This window comes from Rhinoderma darwinii, chromosome 8 (genome assembly GCF_050947455.1).
Source record: "Rhinoderma darwinii isolate aRhiDar2 chromosome 8, aRhiDar2.hap1, whole genome shotgun sequence".
NCBI classification, from domain to species: domain Eukaryota; kingdom Metazoa; phylum Chordata; class Amphibia; order Anura; family Rhinodermatidae; genus Rhinoderma; species Rhinoderma darwinii.
Genome location: NC_134694.1, coordinates 8,446,545 through 8,473,725, shown reverse-complemented (window position 1 = coordinate 8,473,725; position 27,181 = coordinate 8,446,545). Strand labels below are relative to the sequence as shown.

Here is a 27,181-nt window from a genome sequence, read left to right as displayed (position 1 = left end):
GAGGATTTCACATATTAACTCATTATTCCCCCCGACTTGGCTCAGACAGCACTGGGGAAGGGCAGAGACATCCGAGCAGACAGAAGCAGTGGCTCATAAAAAACCAGACACCCATGAGAAAGGGGCCGCACACTGCAGATATTCCTGCAATGATGCAGCCGTTCATTATATACTCCGACTGAACATTATACAGACCCCTATTAGATCTCACCAATGTATCACACCGATGGGGGGCACCAATGACCCATGCCATCCTAACCCTCGCACATCTTTATCCCAATATATATATTATGAGGGCTGGATTACAACATGGCCAAAGGGGCAAATGTTTTGTAGCCCCCACTACCACTGCCCCCAACATAGTTTAATAATAAAAGTTGTCTTATTTAGGAACTTTATAGTGTTATTATATGGGCACTGTATTAGGACTATATGGCACCTTTATGTGTTCAACATAAAGGCACTAGTATGTAGCCACTATTTGGCAGATTATGTAGCCACTATTTGGCAGTATTATGTGGCTTCTATTTGGCGGTATTATCTAATCACTATTTAGCAGTATTATGTAGCCACTATTTGGCAGTATTATGTAGCCACTATTTGGCAGTATTATGTAGCCACTATTTGGCAGTATTATATAGCCACTATTTGGCAGTATTATGTAGCCACTATTTGGCAGTATTATGTAGCAACTATTTGGCAGTATTATGTGGGCACTATTTTGCAGTATTATGTAACCACTATTTGGCAGTATTATGTAGCCACTATTTGGCAGTATTATGTAGCCACTATTTGGCAGTATTATGTAGCCACTATTTGGCAGTATTATGTAGCCACTATTTGGCAGTATTATGTAGCCACTATTTGGCAGTATTATGTAGCCACTATTTGGCAGTATTATGTAGCCACTATTTGGCAGTATTATGTAACCACTATTTGGCAGTATTATGTAGCCACTATTTGGCAGTATTTTGTAACCACTATTTGGCAGTATTATATAGCCACTATTTGGCAGTATTATCTGACCACTATTTAACAGTATTATGTGGGTACTATATGGCAGTATTATATGGGTCCCGTTATTTGGCAATGTATAGTGGTATTATTTACTGTATGGCAGTGTTATATGTTTACTATATGGCAGTAGTATATGGGTCCTGTTACTTGGCACTGTATAGGGGTATTATTTACTGTATGGCAGTGTTATATGTTTACTATATGGAAGTATTATATGGGTCCCGTTATTTGGCACTGTATAGCGGTATTATTTACTGTATGGCAGTGTTATATGTTTACTATATGGCAGTATTATACGGGTCCTTTTATCTGGCACTGTATAGCGGTATTATTAATTTACTATATGGCAGTATTATACGGGTCCTGTTATCTGGCACTGTATAGTGGTATTATTAATTTACTGTATGGCAGAGTTCTTGCGGCTGTATCATGGCAGGATTGTGTGTAGTTTTATATGGGGAGAAATTTGTGACCGGGTTGGTATGGAATATAATACTGCGGGACACGTAGCATGCCTAAGACTACTGCGCAAATGTAGATCCTTGTCATATTATGTCAACTTAAGTTAACTTTGATATGTAAAGTTTGTGGGATAACTAGATAAGCAATATACCACCCAACTTTCCCAGAGTCCTGAATGGCAAATGTGCCTACTTATGCAATGTGACATCAGCCTCCACTACATCCATAGGATACACTATATGGATCCATAATATCTACAATTACATGCAGCTGCTGCTGAGTCAAAGCGCCCGGATTCCAGTACATTGATCCGCACGTGACCTCACCCGGGGTCTCAGGATTCGGCTTCACTCACATGACGTGATGGGGAGCGCACAGCTTAGATGACATAATGGCAGTCATCACGTGGTCTCATCAGAAGCGATGTCCTCAGGGAGTCCTCTACCGCAGCGCACAATGATCAAATGTAATGACGTAACCATGGAGACCTCGCTCGCTACCTGGTGTCCGAGAAAACGGCAATCTATACGGGGATGAGATAAATTTTGTAAATAATAGAGCATCGTGTGTCATTTCCAGTAAGAGTCTAAGCAGAGTCTTCACCACTGTTGATCCTGAGCTAACTGGTTCGCGAATAGAATGCCAGAACTACAGTCTAGACTGACACATATGCAAGTCAATCATTAGAAGAGAAGAAGAGATGGGTGACGCTACACTGCAATGCAGAGGAACTTGCCTTTCAGGGTCTGTGGGAAAAGAGTACTTTAGTGGCGTCCATTATTGGTCTGTATATGAGACCAAGATCACTCACAAATGGCTGCATAATGCGTTAGAAGATGGCCAGGACCAAAACGGGATGTTTTTGTTGTTCAGTTTATAGAACCCTATATGGTGGTATTCTTTAGTCACTGTATGGCTGTATTATGGGCGCACTGTATTGTACTTTTATTTTGCACTATATGGTGGTATTGGTTACTGTCTAGCACTGTTTTGGGTTCTCTGTATGGATGTATTATGGGGGCACTGTATGGTACTTTGATTTTGCACTATATGGTGGTATGATATAGTTATTGTATCGTGTCGTTTTCATTATGTAGCCATATTGGGGTCAGTGGGGGGCGGGGGGGGCGGCTAACAGCCAGATCTCTACTAATTGACAACATTGGGAAACGGGAAATCCCTTTCTGTGTATTCAGGAGAAGTGTAAAGCTTTTCAGATTTCTCAAAAATGTAATAAAATGTGTAACTTACACAAAATAACGTTAATAAATTAAATTTGTGAAATATTTTAAATATAGCGCCATTTTCATCAACACCGCATTACTGTGTAAATCGCCACACCTGCCATTCAGGGTACCAGGAAAGCCTTTCTGTCCTCTTATGAGTCAGAGGCATGTTTGGAGCCTGGATGTGACTTCCACTTTAGCACCCCCACTCTGAGAACAAGTGAAGTAAACTGTGCACCTCCCACTCATGGACATGTCCTCTAAAAGTGAGTAACAGAATAATTATCCAGCAGTACTAGCGCCATCTGCTGGTGATTCCATAATATTGCAGTCAGAATATTTTTCTTGGTTCCTTTACCAGTAGAGACCCTTTTAAATCAGGGCATCTGTAAATAAAAGACCCCATGGGCAAGTTCACTTGGAGTGTTTTGAGATTTATTTGTTTTGTTAGATTTTTTTTTTTTTTTTCAAAATAGATTTTTCTGGGTATTATTTTTTGTTAAATATCTTTTCTGGGTAAATTTGAAATTTCCTGCATTTAGTTGTCTCTGCTGATCACGTGGACAGGCGCCGGGGGGGGGGGGGGAGTATGAAGTCTTTCATTGGCTGCCTATTATTTATTTAGTGGGTCACAGACTCTGTGGGCACTACTGATGGGGCACTATGAGTTGCTGTTTATAGGGGCACTCTGGCTGTTCTAGGTATCCTCTAACAGGAGTGGTCGCTGGCAGACCTGGGGGCAAACAGAATGTCGGGGCGGTGATCAGTATTCAAAGGAAGCCCCTTGAAGGTGGTAAATGGCCGCACCGGGGCACAGGTCCTTTGCCCACAAGCTTGCTATGACTTGTACGTGGAGGGGCGGGAAGGCTGGTTGGTTTTGTTACCAGAGATGTAACGGTTCTCATTATCGCCACCTGCAGTCAGATCACATAGAAAAATGATTGCACGTGACTTATTTATGACCCTTTCCCCACGGCCTCCCTTGAATCTCAATGTCATCAATCATTTGAAGAGACGAGCAATCCTGTAAACACGAGGTTCTGTGAAAAAGTTACGAAATCCACTACCCTCCCTCCCGCCCCGTGGTGGCGCTTATCTGGCCCGCTGTGAATCCGCGCACTTATGTTGTATCCTGATATTTCCTCATGTTTTGTGTTTCTGTATCACAGCAATCAGTGATGGTGAAGATGAGGCCGTGGTATGAAGGATGAGCCAGTCCTGCCAGTGCTGTGTGCCAGGGGACATTGGTGACGAGCTCTGTATACTCCACAGCATATATACTGTAAGAAAACTGCCGATCCTTATGTTGGTGCTGGTACTTATGGCATTATGGTGACTTTGTTAGGCAGTACTGTTATGGGGTCACTGTTGACACTGTGTTTATAACTATTCTAGGGGCACTGGGGCACAGTGTCTGACACTGTTATGGGGATACTTTACTCTCACTTATGAGGGGGGTTCTGTGGCTGTCACTGTGAAGGGGTGTATGTTAATGTTATGGGGGCCCTGTGGCTGTGACTGTCATGGGGACCCTGTGGCTGTCACTGTTATGGGGACCTTGTCTGTCACTGTTATGTGGGCCCTGTGACTGTCATGGCGACCCTGTTGCTGTCACTGTTCTGGGGACCTTGTGGCTGTCCCTGTTATGTGGGCCCTGTGGCTTTCACGGTCATTGGGACCCTGTGGCTGTTATGGGGGCACTGTGGCTGTTATGGGGACACTGTGGCATATAAAAAATCCACTACATGTTTTACATGTGCAAGAGCAAAACTGTCTGTCTGCAGAAATATTACACTAGTAGCTGAATCATCAGACATATTGGCCACCCAGTTTTCCCAAGAACAGATATAAGATGTTCCTCAGGATTTCCTATTACTTGACCCCCCTCCAGAGCGTCCTCATATGTAACACGCTGCTCACTCATATCATATCCATCTCGCTGTTAGAAATGTTCTGCAGCCTCTTCAATATAGACAGCGGGGTCCTGGCAGGTGAACCCCCATCTTATACCAGCCAAATAACTTCACTTACCATGACGGAAAAATCCCACTGAAGCCTAAATGGTTAAAGGGGATCTCCCACTAGACCTTTTATGACACTTCTGTAAGATAAACCCAAAATGTCTGTTCGGTAAAGAGTAAATGGAGAAATGGACTCCCCTGCTGCTCTCAATTTAAGTCTATCTGAGCAAGTGTGTCTCTCCAATAGGTGGGGGTCCCAGGGGAGGAACCTCGCACATATACCTGTTTACTGCATATCCAGTAAAATACTTAATGCATATGAGGCAGTATTACAGTAGTTCTATTCTTGTATATAGGGGCAGTATTATAGTAGTTATATTCTTTTATATAGATGGCAGTATTATAGTAGTTATATTATTGTATATAGGGGGCAGTATTATAGTAGTTATATTCTTGTATATAGGGGCAGTATTATAGTAGTTATATTCTTGTATATAGGAGCAGTATTATAGTAGTTATAGTCTTGTATATAGGGGGCAGTATTATAGTAGTTCTATTCTTGTATATAGGGGCAGTATTATAGTAGTTATATTCTTGTATATAGGAGGCAGTATTATAGTAGTTATATTCTTGTATATAGGAGGCAGTATTATAGTAGTTATATTCTTGTATATAGGAGCAGTATTATAGTAGTTATATTCTTGTATATAGGAGCAGTATTATAGTAGTTATATTCTTGTATATAGGAGCAGTATTATAGTAGTTATATTATTGTATATAGGGGGCAGTATTCTAGTAGTTATATTCTTGTATATAGGGGCAGTATTATAGTAGTTATATTCTTTTATATAGATGGCAGTATTATAGTAGTTATATTCTTGTATATAGGGGGCAGTATTATAGTAGTTATATTCTTGTATATAGGGGCAGTATTATAGTAGTTATATTCTTGTATATAGGAGCAGTATTATAGTAGTTATAGTCTTGTATATAGGGGGCAGTATTATAGTAGTTCTATTCTTGTATATAGGGGCAGTATTATAGTAGTTATATTCTTGTATATAGGAGGCAGTATTATAGTAGTTATATTCTTGTATATAGGAGGCAGTATTATAGTAGTTATATTCTTGTATATAGGAGCAGTATTATAGTAGTTATATTCTTGTATATAGGAGCAGTATTATGGTAGTTATATTCTTGTATATAGGAGCAGTATTATAGTAGTTATATTCTTGTATATAGGGGGCAGTATTATAGCAGTTATATTCTTGTATATAGGGGGCAGTATTATAGTAGTTATATTCTTGTATATAGGAGCAGTATTATAGTAGTTATATTCTTGTATATAGGGGCAGTATTATAGTAGTTATATTCTTGTATATAGGGGGCAGTATTATAGTAGTTATATTCTTGTATATAGGAGCAGTATTATAGTAGTTATATTCTTGTATATAGGGGGCAGTATTATAGTAGTTATATTCTTGTATATAGGGGGCAGTATTATAGTAGTTATATTCTTGTATATAGGGATCAGTATTATAGTAGTTATATTCTTGTATATAGGGGGCAGTATTATAGTAGCTATATTCTTGTATATAGGAGGCAGTATTATAGTAGTTATATTCTTGTATATAGGAGCAGTATTATAGTAGTTATATTCTTGTATATAGGAGGCAGTATTATAGTAGCTATATTCTTGTATATAGGAGGCAGTATTATAGTAGTTATATTCTTGTATATAGGAGCAGTATTATAGTAGTTATATTCTTGTATATAGGGGGCAGTATTATAGCAGTTATATTCTTGTATATAGGAGGCAGTATTATAGTAGTTATATTCTTGTATATAGGGGGCAGTATTATAGTAGTTATATTCTTGTATATAGGAGCAGTATTACAGTAGTTATATTCTTGTATATAGGAGGCAGTATTATAGTAGTTATATTCTTGTATATAGGAGGCAGTATTATAGTAGTTATATTCTTGTATATAGGAGCAGTATTATAGTAGTTATATTCTTGTATATAGGAGGCAGTATTATAGTAGTTATATTCTTGTATATAGGGGCAGTATTATAGTAGTTATATTCTTGTATATAGGGGGCAGTATTATAGTAGTTATATTCTTGTATATAGGGGCAGTATTATAGTAGTTATATTCTTGTATATAGGGGGCAGTATTATAGTAGTTATATTCTTGTATATAGGAGCAGTATTATAGTAGTTATATTCTTGTATATAGGGGGCAGTATTATAGTAGTTATATTCTTGTATATAGGGGGCAGTATTATAGTAGTTATATTCTTGTATATAGGGATCAGTATTATAGTAGTTATATTCTTGTATATAGGGGGCAGTATTATAGTAGCTATATTCTTGTATATAGGAGGCAGTATTATAGTAGTTATATTCTTGTATATAGGAGCAGTATTATAGTAGTTATATTCTTGTATATAGGAGGCAGTATTATAGTAGCTATATTCTTGTATATAGGAGGCAGTATTATAGTAGTTATATTCTTGTATATAGGAGCAGTATTATAGTAGTTATATTCTTGTATATAGGGGGCAGTATTATAGTAGTTATATTCTTGTATATAGGAGGCAGTATTATAGTAGTTATATTCTTGTATATAGGGGGCAGTATTATAGTAGTTATATTCTTGTATATAGGAGCAGTATTACAGTAGTTATATTCTTGTATATAGGAGGCAGTATTATAGTAGTTATATTCTTGTATATAGGAGGCAGTATTATAGTAGTTATATTCTTGTATATAGGAGCAGTATTATAGTAGTTATATTCTTGTATATAGGAGGCAGTATTATAGTAGTTATATTCTTGTATATAGGGGCAGTATTATAGTAGTTATATTCTTGTATATAGGGGGCAGTATTATAGTAGTTATATTCTTGTATATAGGGGCAGTATTATAGTAGTTATATTCTTGTATATAGGAGCAGTATTATAGTAGTTATATTCTTGTATATAGGGGGCAGTATTATAGTAGTTATATTCTTGTATATAGGAGCAGTATTATAGTAGTTATATTCTTGTATAAAGGAGCAGTATTATAGTCGTTATATTCTTGTATATAGGGGCAGTATTATAGTATTTATATTCTTGTATATAGGAGCAGTATTATAGTAGTTATATTCTTGTATATAGGGGCAGTATTATAGTAGTTATATTCTTGTATATAGGAGCAGTATTATAGTAGTTATATTCTTGTATATAGGGGCAGTATTATAGTATTTATATTCTTGTATATAGGAGCAGTATTATAGTAGTTATATTCTTGTATATAGGGGCAGTATTATAGTAGTTATATTCTTGTATATAGGAGCAGTATTATAGTAGTTATATACTTGTATATAGGGGGCAGTATTATAGTAATTATATTCTTATATATAGGGGGCAGTATTATAGTAGTTATATTCTTGTATATAGGGGCAGTATTATAGTAGTTATATTCTTGTATATAGGGGCAGTGTTATAGTAATTATATTCTTTTATATAGATGGCAGTATTATAGTAGTTATATTCTTGTATATAGGGGCAGTATTATAGTAGTTATATTCTTGTATATAGGGGGCAGTATTATAGTAGTTATATTCTTGTATATAGGGGGCCGTATTATAGTAGTTATATTCTTGTATATAGGGGGCCGTATTATAGTAGTTATATTCTTGTATATAGGGGCAGTATTATAGTAGTTATATTCTTGTATATAGGGGGCAGTATTATAGTAGTTATATTCTTGTATATAGGGGCAGTATTATAGTAGTTATATTCTTCTATATAGGAGCAGTATTATAGTAGTTATATACTTGTATATAGGGGGCCGTATTATAGTAGTTATATTCTTGTATATAGGGAGCAGTATTATAGTAGTTATATACTTGTATATAGGGGGCCGTATTATAGTAGTTATATTCTTGTATATAGGGGCAGTATTATAGTAGTTATATTCTTGTATATAGGGGCAGTATTATAGTAGTTATATTCTTGTATATAGGGGCAGTATTATAGTAGTTATATTCTTCTATATAGGAGCAGTATTATAGTAGTTATATTCTTGTATATAGGGAGCAGTATTATAGTAGTTATATACTTGTATATAGGGGGCCGTATTATAGTAGTTATATTCTTGTATATAGGGAGCAGTATTATAGTAGTTATATACTTGTATATAGGGGGCCGTATTATAGTAGTTATATTCTTGTATATAGGGGCCGTATTATAGTAGTTATAGTCTTGTATATAGGAGGCAGTATTATAGTAGTTATATTCTTGTATATAGGGAGCAGTATTATAGCAGTTATATTCTTGTATATAGGGGGCAGTATTATAGTAGTTATATTCTTGTATATAGGGGGCAGTATTATAGTAGTTATATTCTTGGACATAGGGGCAGTATAATAGTAGCTATATTCTTGTATATAGGGGGCAGTATTATAGTAGTTATATTCTTGTATATAGGGGCAGTATTATAGTAGTTATATTCTTGTATATAGGGGGCAGTATTATAGTAGTTATATTCTTGCATATAGGGGCAGTATTATAGTAGTTATATTCTTGTGTATAGGGGCAGTATTATAGTAGTTATATTCTTGTATATAGGGGGCAGTATTACAGTAGTTCTATTCTTGTATATAGGGGCAGTATTATAGTAGTTATATTCTTGTATATAGGAGCAGTATTATAGTAGTTATATTCTTGTATATAGGAGCAGTATTATAGTAGTTATATTCTTGTATATAGGGAGCAGTATTATAGTAGTTATATACTTGTATATAGGGGGCCGTATTATAGTAGTTATATTCTTGTATATAGGGGGCCGTATTATAGTAGTTATAGTCTTGTATATAGGAGGCAGTATTATAGTAGTTATATTCTTGTATATAGGGGGCAGTATTATAGTAGTTATAGTCTTGTATATAGGAGGCAGTATTATAGTATTTATATTCTTGTATATAGGGGCAGTATTATAGTCGTTATATTCTTGTATATAGGGGGCAGTATTATAGTAGTTATATTCTTGCATATAGGGGCAGTATTATAGTAGTTATATTCTTGTGTATAGGGGCAGTATTATAGTAGTTATATTCTTGTATATAGGGGGCAGTATTACAGTAGTTCTATTCTTGTATATAGGGGCAGTATTATAGTAGTTATATTCTTGTATATAGGAGCAGTATTATAGTAGTTATATTCTTGTATATAGGAGAAGTATTATAGTAGTTATATTCTTGTATATAGGGAGCAGTATTATAGTAGTTATATACTTGTATATAGGGGGCCGTATTATAGTAGTTATATTCTTGTATATAGGGGGCCGTATTATAGTAGTTATAGTCTTGTATATAGGAGGCAGTATTATAGTAGTTATATTCTTGTATATAGGGGGCAGTATTATAGTAGTTATAGTCTTGTATATAGGAGGCAGTATTATAGTATTTATATTCTTGTATATAGGGGCAGTATTATAGTAGTTATATTCTTGTATATAGGGGGCAGTATTATAGTAGTTATATTCTTGTATATAGGGAGCAGTATTATAGCAGTTATATTCTTGTATATAGGGGGCAGTATTATAGTACTTATATTCTTGTACATAGGGGCAGTATAATAGTAGTTATATTCTTGTATATAGGGGGCAGTATTATAGTAGCTATATTCTTGTATATAGGGGGCAGTATTATAGTAGTTATATTCTTGTATATAGGGGCAGTATTATAGTAGTTATATTCTTGTATATAGGGGGCAGTATTATAGTAGTTATATTCTTGCATATAGGGGCAGTATTATAGTAGTTATATTCTTGTATATAGGGTGCAGTATTATAGTAGTTATATTCTTGTATATAGGAGCAGTATTATAGTAGTTATATTCTTGTGTATAGTGGGCAGTATTATAGTAGTTATATTCTTGTGTATAGGGGCAGTATTATAGTAGTTATATTCTTGTATATAGGGGGCAGTATTACAGTAGTTCTATTCTTGTATATAGGGGCAGTATTATAGTAGTTATATTCTTGTATATAGGAGCAGTATTATAGTAGTTATATTCTTGTGTATAGTGGGCAGTATTATAGTAGTTATATTCTTGTGTATAGGGGCAGTATTATAGTAGTTATATTCTTGTATATAGGGGGCAGTATTATAGTAGTTATATTCTTGTACATAGGGGGCAGTATTATAGTAGTTATATTCTTGTATATAGGGGGCAGTATTATAGTAGTTATATTCTTGTATATAGGGGCAGTATTATAGTAGTTATATTCTTGTATATAGGGGGCAGTATTATAGTAGTTGTATTCTTGTATATAGGGGCAGTGTTATAGTAGTTATATTCTTGTATATAGGGGGAAGTATTATAGTAGTTATATTCTTGTATATAGGAGCAGTATTATAGTAGTTATATTCTTGTATATAGGGGGCAGTATTATAGTAGTTATATTCTTGTATATAGAGGTAGTATTATAGTAGTTATATTCTTGTATATAGGGGCAGTATTATAGTAGTTATATTCTTGTATATAGGAGGCAGTATTAAGTAGTTATATTCTTGTATATAGGAGCAGTATTATAGTAGTTATATTCTTGTATATAGGGGAAGTATTATAGTAGTTATAGTCTTGTATATAGGAGGCAGTATTATAGCAGTTATATTCTTGTATATGGGGCAGTATTATAGTAGTTATATTCTTGTATATATGGGGCAGTATTATAGTAGTTATATTCTTGTACATAGGGGGCAGTATTATAGTAGTTATATTCTTGTATATAGGGGGCAGTATTATAGTAGTTATATTCTTGTATATAGGGGCAGTATTATAGTAGTTATATTCTTGTATATAGGGGCAGTATTATAGAGGTTATATTATTTTATATAGGAGCATATATATGTATATGGAGTATATGAAGATGTGAGCTCAAGGCTAAAATGATGGAAGTAGAATTTTGAATGCAGCTTTGGATGTGTTTGGAGTATAAGACATCCTCATATCATCAATATTCCCCTATTCTGTAGGCTGTTAATTTTTTAGAAAATAAGAGGAAATTGGTGTGAGGGTCATGTTGCCCATTTTTACTATTCTGCGTGGGGATGGGCAAACATTCGCCAAGCACACATGCCGTGATATAGGGTATGTATTACAGTCACCTAGTACCAGGAGATGCCCTTTCCTGGTATAACCAGCAGTCACCAGGGTAGTCATGGAGGATTTGCATATAGTCTCCAGGACGTGCAGTCATATACCCTCTCCCTTTGTATTCCACCTTTGTATGCCAGCTTTATTATGCGGAAACTCAGAGGCCAAGCTAAGCTCATGTAATGTATGTCGGTGCCGAGTCCTTCCGAGGGAGACACTATTTGAAGCCTCTGCGCTCTGGCTGATGAGGGTCCAAAATGTGGGACCCCCTCTATTCCCTTATGGGGTATTTAAAACGTGTTTGTTTTTTTAAGCTAGTCACCCCGTTTAAAACTGTAAGTAAGAGCTAAAGTGTCTCTAATTTCCAAGCTGGCCATGGCCATAAGACCGCTGCTGCGTCAACCAACCTTGAGTCGACAACTTTCTTCCCGTGTGCCATTATTCGCTGGACAGGCATGTAAATTCTATTTAGGAATGGGGATAAGCGGCAACCAGACACCAGTGGTGCCGCTTGTCTGGGGAGGCAATGAATTACATTGCTCCGATCCCTGTATCCTTGAGTGTTGGGTGTCCCCATAGACATACGATTCTTGTGTGTATGGATTATCATGTCTACGACTTAATGAGCAAATGGTGTTGAAATGGTTAATTCTTAAGAATTGATTTTGCAACTATTCCCAAGCAATGACCTCTCCGTAAACCGGCAGTCGCAGTCGTGTATTTATTTACCTTCCAGTCGTTTCATGGTTTCCATGTAATTTCCCTTCCCCCTGCTCCCACCCGTCGCTGACATGTACTTGGCACCCGGTGGTTGTCTGTTTACCCAAACAACAGAACTCCGAACGTCTCCACCGCTGACTCCACCATCATCACATGAAACGTTTCTCTGTGGGGTGGAGCTGACCACACGGGGCAGTGCCACTACTGCTATAAATATGGGGGCACTCTGTATTTCATATCTTTGGGAATTGGTTTTATGTGATAAGATATCTAGACACTAATTATATAATATTTGGGTGCGGTTAGAACGGTGTCTGCCCACTGTCTGTTTAAGATCTGGGCATTGCTGTTCATATCTGGGCAATGCTTTACATATCTCGGCACCCCTGTTGTGATATCTGGGCACCCCTGTTGTGATATCTGGGCACCCCTGTTGTGATATCTGGGCACCCCTGTTGTGATATCTGGGCACCCCTGTTGTGATATCTGGGCACCCCTGTTGTGATATCTGGGCACCCCTGTTGTGATATCTGGGCACCCCTGTTGTGATATCTGGGCACCCCTGTTGTGTTATCTGGGCACCCCTGTTGTGTTATCTGGGCACCCCTGTTGTGATATCTGGGCACCCCTGTTATGATCTCTGGGCAATGCTTTACATATCTCGGCACCCCTGTTGTGATATCTGTGCACCCCTGTTGTGATATCTGGGCACCCCTGTTGGGATATCTGGGCACCTATGTTGTGATATCTGGGCACCCTTGTTATGATATCTGGGCACCCCTGTTATAATATCTGGGCACCCCTGTTATAATATCTGGGCACCCCTGTTATGATATCTGGGCACCCCTGTTATGATATCTGGGCAATGCTTTACATATCTCGGCACCCCTGTTATGATATCTGGGCACCCCTGTTGCTATATCTGGGCACCCCTGTTGCGATATCTGGGCACCCCTGTTGCGATATCTGGGCACCCCTGTTGTGATATCTGGGCACCCCTGTTGTGATATCTGGGCACCCCTGTTGTGATATCTGGGCACCCCTGTTGTGATATCTGGGCACTCCTTTTGTGATATCTGGGCACCCCTGTTGTGATATCTGGGCACTGCTGCTCATATGTTGGTATAGTATCAGGCCACTTCTGGTATAACGTTGGATACTGATAATTAACTACGGAGTCTGATCTCTGATGATGGGATATTTGAGCCCTGCTATCTGGGCAATGGTGGCATGGTTTCTGTCTGCACATTTCTGGTATAGTATATATGCATAGTATCCGTGCATTGCAGGTATAGTACTTGGGCATAGCTGGTATAGTGTTTAGGTAGTGTTGTTATAGTACCTGGGCATTGCTGGTATAGTATCTGGGCATAAGTGGTATAATATTTGGGCATGGGTGGTATAGTATCTGGGCATTGCTGGTATAGTATCTGGGCATAAGTGGTATATTATTTGGGCATGGGTGGTATAGTATCTGGGCATTGCTGGTATAGTATCTGGGCATAAGTGGTATAATTGGGCATGGGTGGTATAGTATCTGGGCATTGCTGGTATAGTATCTGGGCATAAGTGGTATAATTGGGCATGGGTGGTATAGTATCTGGGCATTGCTGGTATAGTATCTGGGCATAAGTGGTATAATTGGGCATGGGTGGTATAGTATCTGGGCATTGCTGGTATAGTATCTGGGCATAAGTGGTATATTTGGGCATGGGTGGTATAGTATCTGGGCATTGCTGTTATAGTATGTAGTGGTTCAGAGCGCACAAGATCCGGTAGGTGCACGAATACGGTCCCAACCCAATTACGTAGTAAAGACATATTCGGCACACAAGGTGATGATTTTAGCAAATCTTTCGGTTTTATTTGATCAGAAGTTGATGCCAGAGGTTTAGTGCGACGTTTTGGTCGTATATTAGACCTTCATCAGGCACTTGTACCTCCTGGTGTCTGGTTCATCCAGTCGGCGCTGCGTATTTTAGTAGCGGTTTACCGCTTTGTTGAGCGCCATAACAAAGCGGTAAACCGCTACTAAAATACGCAGCGCCAACAACTGGATGATGGTGGTATATTATTTGGTCATAGCTGGTTTAGTATCTGGGCATTGCCGGTATATTATTTGGGCATAGCTGGCATAGTATGTAGGCTTTGCTGATACAATAGGGGGTATCATTTCCCCTTAGTCTTTACATGGACCAGCGTCTCCTAGTCGTCCTGACTTTCATCTCCCATTACTGCAGATGGTGACCAGTACCCGCCATGCCAGCCTCTCACAATGCACTCTGTGTTTTTTACACTTCCCTGTTTGCTTTATTACAACACTGATTTCTAGTCCCGTTTTTGTTTCTCAATAGAAGGTAAAGGAAAGGACAAAAGAGTTTAGGGGGCGGGGGCGGGGTGTGCCAAAACTTTCATAAGCCGGGACTAGTGATTGTGAAAACATATGCATTGCACCACCGGGACATATCACACATGGGGGGGACGCGCAGGACATGCCAAGGCTTCGCTTTACCCAAGAGGGGATCTGAACCCATCATGACCTTCCTGCTGCTGCTACTACTACTCTGCACCCCCAACATCCAGGCTGCCGCAGGTCAGTAATGACGGACCATGACCCTCTCATGTGGCCGCTACACGTTTTTTTGTTTTTCACATATTTTAATGGGTCCTGCTTATTCCTATCGGAGTAAATAAATGCTCGTTTTGGGCTCCCTTTGTGTCCGTTCTACCAGGATCTATTTATTTATGTTTAAAGGGCCCCAAAAAGTTGAGATCTGGTTCCTGTAAAAAGGTCCATGGATGACGGATTGGCATCAGATGTGCCACGTGCATTGGTTTGGGTGACACGCGATATCCAGCGTCCAATTCATTTCAATGCCTAATCGAGGGGAAAAATCCCCCCCTCTCCCCAAAAGAAAAAAATATTCACAAGGAAATCGTGCCCGACTGCTGTCTCTGCCCGTCTTACTGGTGTCTGATATTTGTAGTCGTGTATATATATATATATATATATCAGGACTTGTAGTCGTATATATACTATCAGGGCTGGGGGTCAGACCCTCAGGTCTAAAAAAGAAATTAAAAAAATGACACCCCCTTTAAGCGCCGTTTTTTGATGCCCAGAGTGGGTGTTACTACCCTCGCCCCACGTGGCCTCTAAAGAATTCAATGTGACGTCAGCAGAGAATTCACAGTTTTTGGTTCCATCTGATTTGCCGCCGTTTAGCGCATCAGATGCAGAATCAGAAACTCCGTGTTCAGACGTCAGGAGGTCTGATGTAGAAGAGACAGAGGGAAGTGCCCATGGTGGTATCTGAGGCTGGCATACTGTTATGGTGGCATTTGTACCTGACATATTGGTACCAGGCATCTCCGACTGACACACTTTTATCGGACATCTGTGGTTGGCCCTTATGGCACTTCTGTGTCTGGTACATTGTTATGGGGGCATCTGTACCTTGCACATCGTTATGGGGCATTTGCATTTGGTACAATGTTACGGGGGCATCTATCGCTGTTATTGTTGGGGGCATCTACAGATGGAACATTTTTATTGGAACATCTGAAGTTAATTCTTATGGGGTATTCTGTGGCTGGCACGTTGTTATGCAGGATATCTGTGGCTGGAACATTGTTATGGGGGTTCTGTGGCTGGCACATTGTTATGGGGCATCTGTGGATGGAACATTTCTATTGGAACATCTGAAGTTAATACTTATGGGGTATTCTGTTGCTGGAACATTGTTATGGAGGATATCTGTGGATAGTACATTGTTAATGGGGCATCTGTAGATGGCACGTTGCTATGAGGTATTCTGTGTGTCACATTGTTATGGGGCATTTGTGGTGGGTATATTGCTATTGGAACATAAATTTACACTTGTGGGGTACTCTGTGGAGTCTACATTGTAATGGGGAGTATCGTTGGCTAGTACATTGTTATGGGGCATCTTTGGCTAGTACATTGTTATGGGGAGTATCTTTGGCTAGTACATTGTTATGGGGCATCTTTGGCTAGTAAATTGTAATGGGGAGTATCTTTGGCTAGTACATTGTTATGGGGAGTATCTTTGGCTAGTACATTGTTATGGGGAGTATCTTTGGCTAGTACATTGTTATGGGGCATCTTTGGCTAGTAAATTGTAATGGGGAGTATCTTTGGCTAGTACATTGTTATGGGGAGTATCTTTGGCTAGTACATTGTTATGGGGAGTATCTTTGGCTAGTACATTGTTATGGGGAGTATCTTTGGCTAGTACATTGTTATGGGGAGTATCTTTGGCTAGTACATTGTTATGGGGAGTATCTTTGGCTAGTACATTGTTATGGGGCATCTTTGGCTAGTAAATTGTAATGGGGAGTATCTTTGGCTAGTACATTGTTATGGGGCATCTTTGGCTATTAAATTGTTATGGGGAGTATCTTTGGCTAGTACATTGTAATGGGGAGTATCTTTGGCTAGTACATTGTAATGGGCAGTATCTTTGGCTAGTACATTGTTATGGGGCATCTTTGGCTAGTACATTGTTATGGAGCATCTTTGGCTAGTACATTGTTATGGAGCATCTTTGGCTAGTACATTGTTATGGGGCATCTTTGGCTAGTACATTGTTATGGGGCATCTTTGGCTAGTACATTGTTATGGGGCATCTTTGGCTAGTACATTTTTATGGGGCATCTTTGGCTAGTACATTGTTATGGGGCATCTTTGGCTAGTAAATTGTAATGGGGAGTATCTTTGGCTAGTACATTGTTATGGGGAGTATCTTTGGCTAGTACATTGTTATGGGGCATCTTTGGCTATTAAATTGTAATGGGGAGTATCTTTGGCTAGTACATTGTAATGGGGAGTATCTTTGGCTAGTACATTGTAATGGGGAGTATCTTTGGCTAGTACATTGTTATGGGGCATCTTTGGCTAGTACATTGTTATGGAGCATCTTTGGCTAGTACATTGTTATGGAGCATCTTTGGCTAGTACATTGTTATGGAGCATCTTTGGCTAGTACATTGTTATGGGGCATCTTTGGCTAGTACATTGTTATGGAGCATCTTTGGCTAGTACATTGTTATGGAGCATCTTTGGCTAGTACATTGTTATGGGGCATCTTTGGCTAGTACATTGTTATGGAGCATCTTTGGCTAGTACATTGTTATGGAGCATCTTTGGCTAGTACATTGTTATGGGGCATCTTTGGCTAGTACATTGTTATGGAGCATCTTTGGCTAGTACATTGTTATGGGGCATCTTTGGCTAGTACATTGTTATGGAGCATCTTTGGCTAGTACATTGTTATGGAGCATCTTTGGCTAGTACATTGTTATGGGGCATCTTTGGCTAGTACATTGTTATGGGGCATCTTTGGCTAGTACATTGTTATGGAGCATCTTTGGCTAGTACATTGTTATGGAGCATCTTTGGCTAGTACATTGTTATGGGGCATCTTTGGCTAGTACATTGTTATGGGGCATCTTTGGCTAGTACATTGTTATGGGGCATCTTTGGCTAGTACATTGTTATGGGCATTTGTAGCTGACACTTAAGGAGGCATCTATGGTTGGCATATTTCTTTGGCAGCATCTGTAGCCAACCTTTATAGGACATTGTGTGACTGGCACTTATGGGGTATTTCCTTTGCTGGCACTTGGTACTGGGGCACCTGCGGCCGGCCCTGTTATTTATTTCCTGAATGTTGTCGGGTATACGATACGACTGGTTCCCACGTGGCAGACTCGGCCTCCATTGCTGCTCTTTGCGTAACATTAGGTTTCTGTTCCTCAGGAGCGGACGACGTTCTGTGCTTTGCTGAGGTCAATGAGCAGACCGGGGAATGTGAGGACTATCACGGCGGTGGAGTGTCAGACCTGGACTGCTGCCTAAATATCAGATATGGCTTTAAGCTGGATGAACTTTCCCCATGTGAGGCCTGTCGGTAAGAGACTTGCTGCTGCTTTCAACATTCTCCTGGTTGCCCTTGGAAACAGACAGCAGTTAACCTCCCCCTTGCTGTCAGACGTGATCTAACAGCTGAACTCCCTAACCATCATATGAGCTCCCATAATGCATTGCTCTCTAGTAATCGGAAACTAGCAGAATTCTGGATTTAGCTTTAGGTGTGAACAGAGAAGAAAACGGCACATACGGCAAAATCAGTAGTAAGATGAATAGAGAGGAAAATTTAAAAAGTTGCTCAACATTTCATGTCGATTTTCGCTGCCGTTTTTCTTTTAAAAATTTTGATTTCCAGTTTCTTAGGGTGGATGAAAGTGGGCTCTTATCTTCTGGACCTCATGGTGGGACTAACCCACCAACAAACCAGAGGATCCTCCAGTGGGCCCAAGGTCTGATACAATATTGTGGCCCAGCAGGAGCGTAGCTATAGGGGGTGCACAAGTAGAATTTGCACCCTAGCCTTGGTGTCTGTGGGGGGTCCAAAGGCCCCTCCGCTCAAAGGAATACTTCGGTATTATAAATGGGGGGAGGCCTTGTTACAGATTTGCATCAAGTTACCCCTCTGGGGCCCAGCCACAACAGGCCCATGATTTCCGGAAAATACACTAGAGACTATACATTTTTTGTATACTGTAAGGGGACAAGCTGTAGGATGGCGCCCCAATAATAAAATCCTCTGGTGGGCCCATGTTGCCCCACTTTGACAATGCCGGGCCTCATGGAAGGAATGTGTCCATGTTGCCCGCAAGGCCGATCTTCCGTTTTGTATCTATTGTAAGAAGTCTCCATGTTTGTTGGTGCCCTGCTCACAATGCTTCTTTCCTCTCCAGCCCGGCCGAGTGGTCTCAGTGGAGCTCTTGGTCTGGATGTACGGTGTCATGTCAGGAAGGGATCCAGACTAGACGGAGGATCTGCATAGGACAAGGGGACTGTGAAGGGGACAATGTGGAGGTTCAGTCCTGCAGCCTTCAGGATTGCTGCCCTCGTAAGTACTATTAGATGGGGTGGTGGGATCCGTTTTTAGACCTCTAGGGCAGCTGGGCCTCTTTTTTTATTTAATAGTCATGTTTTTATAAGAAATAGACCATAAGAATAAACTGTTGGCCACCGCCGCTCTTCCTTGGAAACACGTGCTGACCTTTACTGGAATCAGGACTCGGTATTTGAGTATGTTATCTAGTGCTCAATGTGTGCAAACAATACATCACACAGTGCAAAGAGCGGAGGCCACGGCCCGAGTACACAGGGCACATCTCAAACCCCCCTGTACTATCGCTACTCATCTACAGGGACAAATGGTTCATTGACCCTGGGGGCTCCCCCAGCCCATCTCTAGATTGCTTAGCGTCGATGACATTTCTGCCTTGGCAGCTCTTTGCAATTGTATCTCATCATTTTGCCTATTGTGGTGTTTAGGGCAGTATTAGATGTATTACTCTATGGCACTGTCTATTATATATTAACTGCCAGTGTTATGTGGGCACTATAAGAAATTATTTTATACACTCTGGCAGTTATTTGTGGGCATTGAATTGAAGTATGTGGGCACTGTATGACCGTAGAATGTGGACACTGAATGGAAGTAATATGTGGGCACTGTATGGCAGTAATATGTGTGCACTGTATGGCAGTATTATGTGGGCACTGTAAGGCAGTAGTGTGTGGGCACTGTAAGGCAGTAGTGTGTGGGCACTGTATGGCAGTAGTGTGTGGGCACTGTATGGCAGTAGTGTGTGGGCACTGTATGGCAGTAGTGTGTGGGCACTATGGCAGTAGTGTGTGTGCACTGTATGGCAGTAGTGTGTGGGCACTGTATGGCAGTATTATGTGGGCACTGTATGGCAGTATTGTGTGGGCACTGTAAGGCAGTAGTGTGTGGGCACTGTAAGGCAGTAGTGTGTGGGCACTGTATGGCAGTAGTGTGTGGGCACTGTATGGCAGTAGTGTGTGGGCACTATGGCAGTAGTGTGTGGGCACTGTATGGCAGTAGTGTGTGGGCACTGTATGGCAGTAGTGTGTGGGCACTGTATGGCAGTAGTGTGTGGGCACTGTATGGCAGTAGTGTGTGGGCACTGTATGGCAGTAGTGTGTGGGCACTGTATGGCAGTAGTGTGTGGGCACTGTATGGCAGTAGTGTGTGGGCACTGTATGGAAAATATATATGGGCATACCACACAGCAGATTAATTTTCAACACATTCTGTTTGCGGTCCGATTTTTGGACGAAAGAACATGACCAACTAATGTTTGAAAAATCTATGTTGAAATTGTACATTTCAGTTAATAATTTTCTCGTGTTTATGGCCAGCTAAGTGACATCATCATGCCCTGAACGATGATGTCATTACCCAAGTTCAGGCTGAAGTGGGAAGAGGGCATAGAAAGAGGATGACTGATATCTCTGACTCCTCGTCCTCTCTGGTTTGTGTCTCTGTAGAGGTGGGAGGTTGGTCTGAATGGACCCCGTGGTCCCAATGCTCCGTCACATGCAAGGTTGGACAGATTCAACGGACCAGAGAATGCAACAACCCTCCCCCGTCTTGTAATGGCAACTGCATCGGTCTGAAGTCCGAGACAAAGGAATGTGACACCCAACAAGTTTGTCCAAGTAAGAAAATTGAACTTCAAACATTTGTCTCCCGCACATTTCAATTTAAGATTATGGGTTGAAAGCCATTTTGTAGATCCTCTACTTTTGTCTGTACCCAGCGCATGGTTCTTGGGGTAACTGGGAATCCTGGAATCCGTGCTCCTCCAGCTGCACTAGAGAAGGTTCTGGAAATTTCCCGGTTCAATCCCGATTTCGAGAGTGTAATAACCCTCCACCCTCTACGAACCCACGTGGAAGACCATGTGAGGGAAGTAGACAAGATACCAGAGACTGCAAGGACCTTCCCTTCTGCGAAGGTAAGCTTCTAAGAAAAAGGAAATAGTCAACAACCTGCTGTTGATGGATCTGTCAATCTTTGAGTCCCCTGCTGGGAATAGGCTGTGGCTCTGATTGGCTCAATGCAAGTATTAGGCACTTTTTTCATATCAGTAAAACTATATGCTAATGAGCATCATCTAATCAATTGTGAATGAGTGGAGATTGTATTTAGATCAAAGACATCGTAAGATCCGTCACCAACAGCTGCCCTGCTTGTTGACTGTTTCTAGATGAAAAAGAAACAAAAAGTATATTAATGCTGGATTTTACATTGTCTAACCATATAGCCAAAGTCAATCAAAGCTGAGGGTTCACTTTAAAGAATAACTCTACGTAAAATTTTAATTCAAGCCGGGCACCGTCCTAAATTTGGGTCAAAGTTAGAGCATTTTTCCCTTGGGAAAGCCGGGTAAGTCTGAACAAGGTGTTAAAAATTCAGGATCTCTGATGTGTGTCGTGTCCTGCAGTGGCTGGAGAGTGGGGGGCATGGCAGGCCGAGTCTCCGTGTTCTGTGACCTGTGGTGTCGGGCGGATAAGACAGAAGAGGTTCTGTGATAACCCGGCCCCCCGTCATGGAGGACGAGACTGCGAGGGACCTTCAATCCGACAGTTGACCTGTAACACAAAGCAGCCGTGTCCCAGTAAGTGAAAACCTACCACTTATTGTATAATAAAAGGTTCTTCAACTTTATGTATATTCCTCACCATTTTCTAAATCTCTACTTGCTGTCAGTGAATAGGAAGTTGTTCTTTTTTTTTGGTTTTGTTTTTTTTATATCCAGTGGCTAAAATCCTGTACAGACCCATGAGAGACAAATCATGGCAACTTTTTTTATGTTCATACGCCTCTAACCCTGTTCCCCTTGGTCCCCTCACACAGTAGTAGTGCCCTCCTTTGGTCAACAAACATTAATAGTGCTCCTTTGTGCCCCACACTCTTTCATAGTGCCCTCTTTGTGTGGCACACAGTAATAGGGTCCCCACACACTGATGATTCTCCTTAGTGCCCCCTTAAAGTAACGATGCCCCCACACAGTATCAGGACCCCGCAGTGCACCACACCGTATTATACCCCTATAGTGTCCCCACACAGTATCATGCCCCCATAGTGTCCTCACACATTATAATGCCCCCATAGTGCCCCACACAGTATCATGATGCTGCAGTGCCCCCAAACCGTTTTATGCCCCCATAGAGTGCACCCACACAACATCATGCCCCCATAGAGTGCACCCACATAATATCATGCCCCATACACCGTATGATGCCCCCATAGTGCCCCCATACAGTATGAAGCCACCATAGTGCCCCCACAGATAGTATCATGCCCTATAGTGCCCACACACAGTATCATGCTCTTATAGTTTACACAGTATAGTGTCCCTATATGGTCCCCTACACAAAGTATCATCCCTCCCCACACAGTAAAGCCCCAGTAGTCCACCAAGTGGCGCACGACAGGCATCACAGTGTGAATGGTGGAGCAGGGAGCTCATGGCTCCCTGCTCCACTCTGTATCTGTGTTCTGAGAATATAAATACTGTTGATACCGGTTCATGCCGCCGGACACCCAATACAGCAGGACATCGCCCAGAATCCAGGACTGTCGAGCTGGATTCGGGAGGGTTGGGAGGCAGTCAGAACTAATACTTCTCACAGCTGATCTTTTTCTTTACAAACTTGTGTCTGAGCTTAACACATCGGCAGCAAAATCTCTCCCCTGTCCTGATAGTTTATGACAATGTATCACAGCAGTCTGACGTCACAGAGAATTGTGTAGACTTGATGCAATTGTAGCAAACTCTCGGCTGTACGAAGTGTTAGCTCTGTACAGGTTTTGGACCCTCTGGATCTGAACAAGGATGTTAATATCTGACAGCAAGCAGAGATATTGAAAAGCTATAGAACTTGAAAACCCTATTTCAAAGACAATGATCTTCTTTTCTCCTGCAGTTAATGGACAGTGGTCCAAGTGGAATGATTGGTCCGAGTGCTCCCGTTTGCAAAAGGATGACATTCGGTGCAAGCAAAGAGTCGGAAACCAGTACAGACATCGCGAGTGTCAAGGCCAGAGCCACGGAGGGGACTGGTGTGACGGGAAGCACCGGGAAAGCCGGGCCTGTTATTACACAGAAAGATGTTCTTGTGAGTGATTTACTGCTCTCTGATGCATTCCATTGTGGGTGAAGAAGTCTTATTCTACATTAGAACAGAAATATTTCCCACAATTCACCACAGCAATTTTATTGAGACAACATTTATTTCAAGAGAAAGGAATCAAATTTTAATATTACATAATACGGTTGAAATTTGTTTTTTTAATATCAGATGAAGGTTCCTGGACAGAATGGAGCGAATGGGGACTGTGCTCCGCTTCATGTGGACGCTCCATGAAAACTAGATCCAGGGAGTGTTCACCAAAATACCCCGACTATCCGTAAGTCATTACACATGGACTATTCATGTCTGTAGAGGACAGTATTATAGTAGTTATATTCTTGTATATAGGAGCAGTATTATAGTAGTTATATTCTTGTATATAGGAGCAGTATTATAGTAGTTATATTCTTGTATATAGGGGCAGTATTATAGTAGTTATATTCTTGTATATAGGGGCAGTATTATAGTAGTTATATTCTTGTATATAGGGGCAGTATTATAGTAGTTATGTTCTTGTATATAGGGGGCAGTATTATAGTAGTTATATTCTTGTATATAGGGGCAGTATTATAGTAGTTATATTCTTGTATATAGGGGCAGTATTATAGTAGTTATATTCTTGTATATAGGGAGCAGTATTATAGTAGTTATATTCTTGTATATAGGGGGCAGTATTATAGTAGTTATATTCTTGTATATAGGAGCAGTATTATAGTAGTTATATTCTTGTATATAGGGGCAGTATTATAGTAGTTATATTCTTGTATATAGGGGCAGTATTATAGTAGTTATATTCTTGTATATAGGGGCAGTATTATAGTAGTTATGTTCTTGTATATAGGGGGCAGTATTATAGTAGTTATATTCTTGTATATAGGGGCAGTATTATAGTAGTTATATTCTTGTATATAGGGGCAGTATTATAGTAGTTATATTCTTGTATATAGGGAGCAGTATTATAGTAGTTATATTCTTGTATATAGGGGTAGTATTATAGTAGTTATATTCTTGTATATAGGTGCAGTATTATAGTAGTTTTATATTCTTGTATAAGGGGGCAGTATTATAGTAGTTATATTCCTGTATATAGGAGCAGTATTATAGTAGTTATATTCTTGTATATAGGGGCAGTATTATAGTAGTTATATTCTTGTATATAGGAGCAGTATTATAGTAGTTATATTCTTGTATATAGGGGCAGTATTATAGTAGTTATATTCTTGTATATAGGAGCAGTATTATAGTAGTTATATTCTTGTATATAGGGGGCAGTATTATAGTAGTTATATTCTTGTATATAGGGGGCAGTATTATAGTAGTTATATTCTTGTATATAGGGGGCAGTATTATAGCAGTTCACTGCGCTATTGATTGTCACAACGTTTTCGTCACCATTGGGATCAATGGTGAGTGAAACGTAAGCTAAGGTTTCCGTTTGCCGTTCCGTTGAGGGGTTAACCTGACAGAAACCTCTGACGGAGCCCCTCCACGGAAGGGCAACTCTGATATTTTTTTGTAATGTGAATGATATATTTCTCCCTTTTTTTAGGGACACTGTGCCCGGAGCCACTAAGATTGTAGAGGTTTTTTTCTCTGGAAATCCAAAACCAAAATGCGATCCCATTAATGGGGAACGTCTCAAAGTGGTGGAGACAACCGAGTGTAAAAATGTTCCGGGATGCACTTAAGGTAAAAATTTAAAGCAAAACTATTTACGTTTGATAAATCCTGTATCTCCCATTTCTCTTTACCCCTCTGATCCCCTATTCCCTTCTATTCGCTGAATGCTCCCTCAGTCGCTTTGTGTCGTATGTCATCGGGTACATGAAGCAGTGAGAATGATGAAAAGTAGTAGATGGGTGATTACTGTTAATGGATGCCAGTACATAGGGGTTGTCGCCAGCGTCGGGCTGGGGTACCTAGGACCCACCAGTCAATTTGATTTGGGAGCAAAGCCACGGCCGATTTTACACAAAATGAAATGGGTGAAATTGTGACGACTGGGTCTGAGCATTTACAAAACGGCAGATCATATGGGGCGTTCTGTGGTCAATACAGATGCAGATCCAGGATTGAAAACTAGAGGGGGTGGGAAAACGGTGAATTTCACGCTATTTGGCCACGCCCCTCTCCAGAATTGATGCCGTGCTCACCAATCCCTGGGTCAAATCTTGGTTTGGGGACATCCTGGGATTCAACGTCCCTCTTTAGGGTAAGTCTATGCCAGGTTCTCACCCAGGTTTCCATATACACTAAATGGTATATAATTCTGTGTTGTTATGTAGTTAACCCTTCCAGTGCTGCTCTTCTATTGCCATGACTTTGTATGTGTCAGTCCACACTGCACTTCTGGAATTGTGTTCATGAACCAGGAGGCTGAGGATGAACTGAGGGGAGTAGTGTGGAATAAATTGGGGGAGGCCCTGTGGACCGGTCCTTTTATTTTTACATTGATGGCTTCTGGTTGATGTTTATTTTCTAACAATGCATTTTTTGTTTTTCTTTTCTCTCTTTCAGATTTATTTTACGGACCTCCCTCACAAATAGATTATCTCAGTTTTACTTTTACATAGTCACGCTAAGGGGCTGTAAATTCTTAACGAGCCATGAAATCAGCGACATAATGTACGGTGGGGGGCACCTAAATAAATGGGCTTTTCCATGGTGCCAGATATTGGAAACATTACCTGTAGTCGAACGTCTGACCTTACACTTCTGTGTGTCATTGTCTCCCTGTCACTCATGTTCTACTTTTGAAAAAAATGAAGAGTTTTTAGCAAATCTGCGACAATCATTTCTTCCATGTGCACAATATATAAAGTATCATTTCCTGTAATCCGGTGTCCAGTGCTCCGGCACAGGGTGGAGACCATAAGACAGACAACCAATTATCAGACCTCGGCCATCATTATATTGACCAGTAATAAGAACTTGTAACTTGTGATACCGACCAATAGGTGGTGCTGTAAATGGCTTTAGAGGACAAGATGTCTGAAGGTTCCTGTGGCATCTGGTGTAAGACATTACCAGCCGATCCTTTTATATCCCGTAAATTGTGGGGTGCGGCCTCCACGGATTGGATTTATTTCTCCAGCAAATCCCACAGACGATCGATCAGATTGAGGTCTGGGGAATTTGGAGTTAACACCTTGAAGACTTAGTCTTGTTCTTCGGACCATTCCTGAACAATGTCTGCAGTGTGGCAGGGGCATTATGGGCACTGCCATTAGGTAATACCGCTGCCATGAAGGGGGGGGGGGGTGGTCTGCAGCAATGTTTAGGTCGGTGGTACGTGTCACATTCACATGAGTGTCAGAACACAAGGTTTCCCAGCAGAACATTGTCCAGATCATCACTCTGCCCCCGCCGGCTCGTCGTCTTCCCATAATGCATCCTGGTGCCATCTCTTCCCCAGGTGACCGACGCACCCGGCCGTCCACATGATGTAAAACGTGATTCATCAGACCAGGCGCCTTCTTCCATTACTCCATGTCCAGTTCTGATGATCACGTGTCATTGTAGGCGCTTTTGGCGGGGGACAGGGTCAGCATAGGCGCTCTGACCGGTCTGCGGCTACACAGCCCCATATACAACAAGCTGCG

The 27,181-nt window shown here is 40.5% G+C and overlaps 1 protein-coding gene across 1 annotated transcript; it reads left to right on the top strand.

Annotated features, from left to right (window-relative positions):
• The first annotated feature begins 14,967 nt into the window (after window positions 1-14,967).
• On the top strand, window positions 14,968-26,360 carry CFP (complement factor properdin). The gene is made up of 10 exons (XM_075834883.1): window positions 14,968-15,131; window positions 18,321-18,471; window positions 19,322-19,476; window positions 20,928-21,098; window positions 21,200-21,397; window positions 21,887-22,060; window positions 23,373-23,564; window positions 23,748-23,856; window positions 25,129-25,268; window positions 26,097-26,360. Exons 1-9 carry the CDS (start codon window positions 15,011-15,013, stop codon window positions 25,265-25,267), a joined length of 1,410 nt encoding a protein of 469 aa, XP_075690998.1. The 5' UTR covers window positions 14,968-15,010; the 3' UTR covers window position 25,268; window positions 26,097-26,360.
• Window positions 26,361-27,181: the final 821 nt, after the last annotated feature.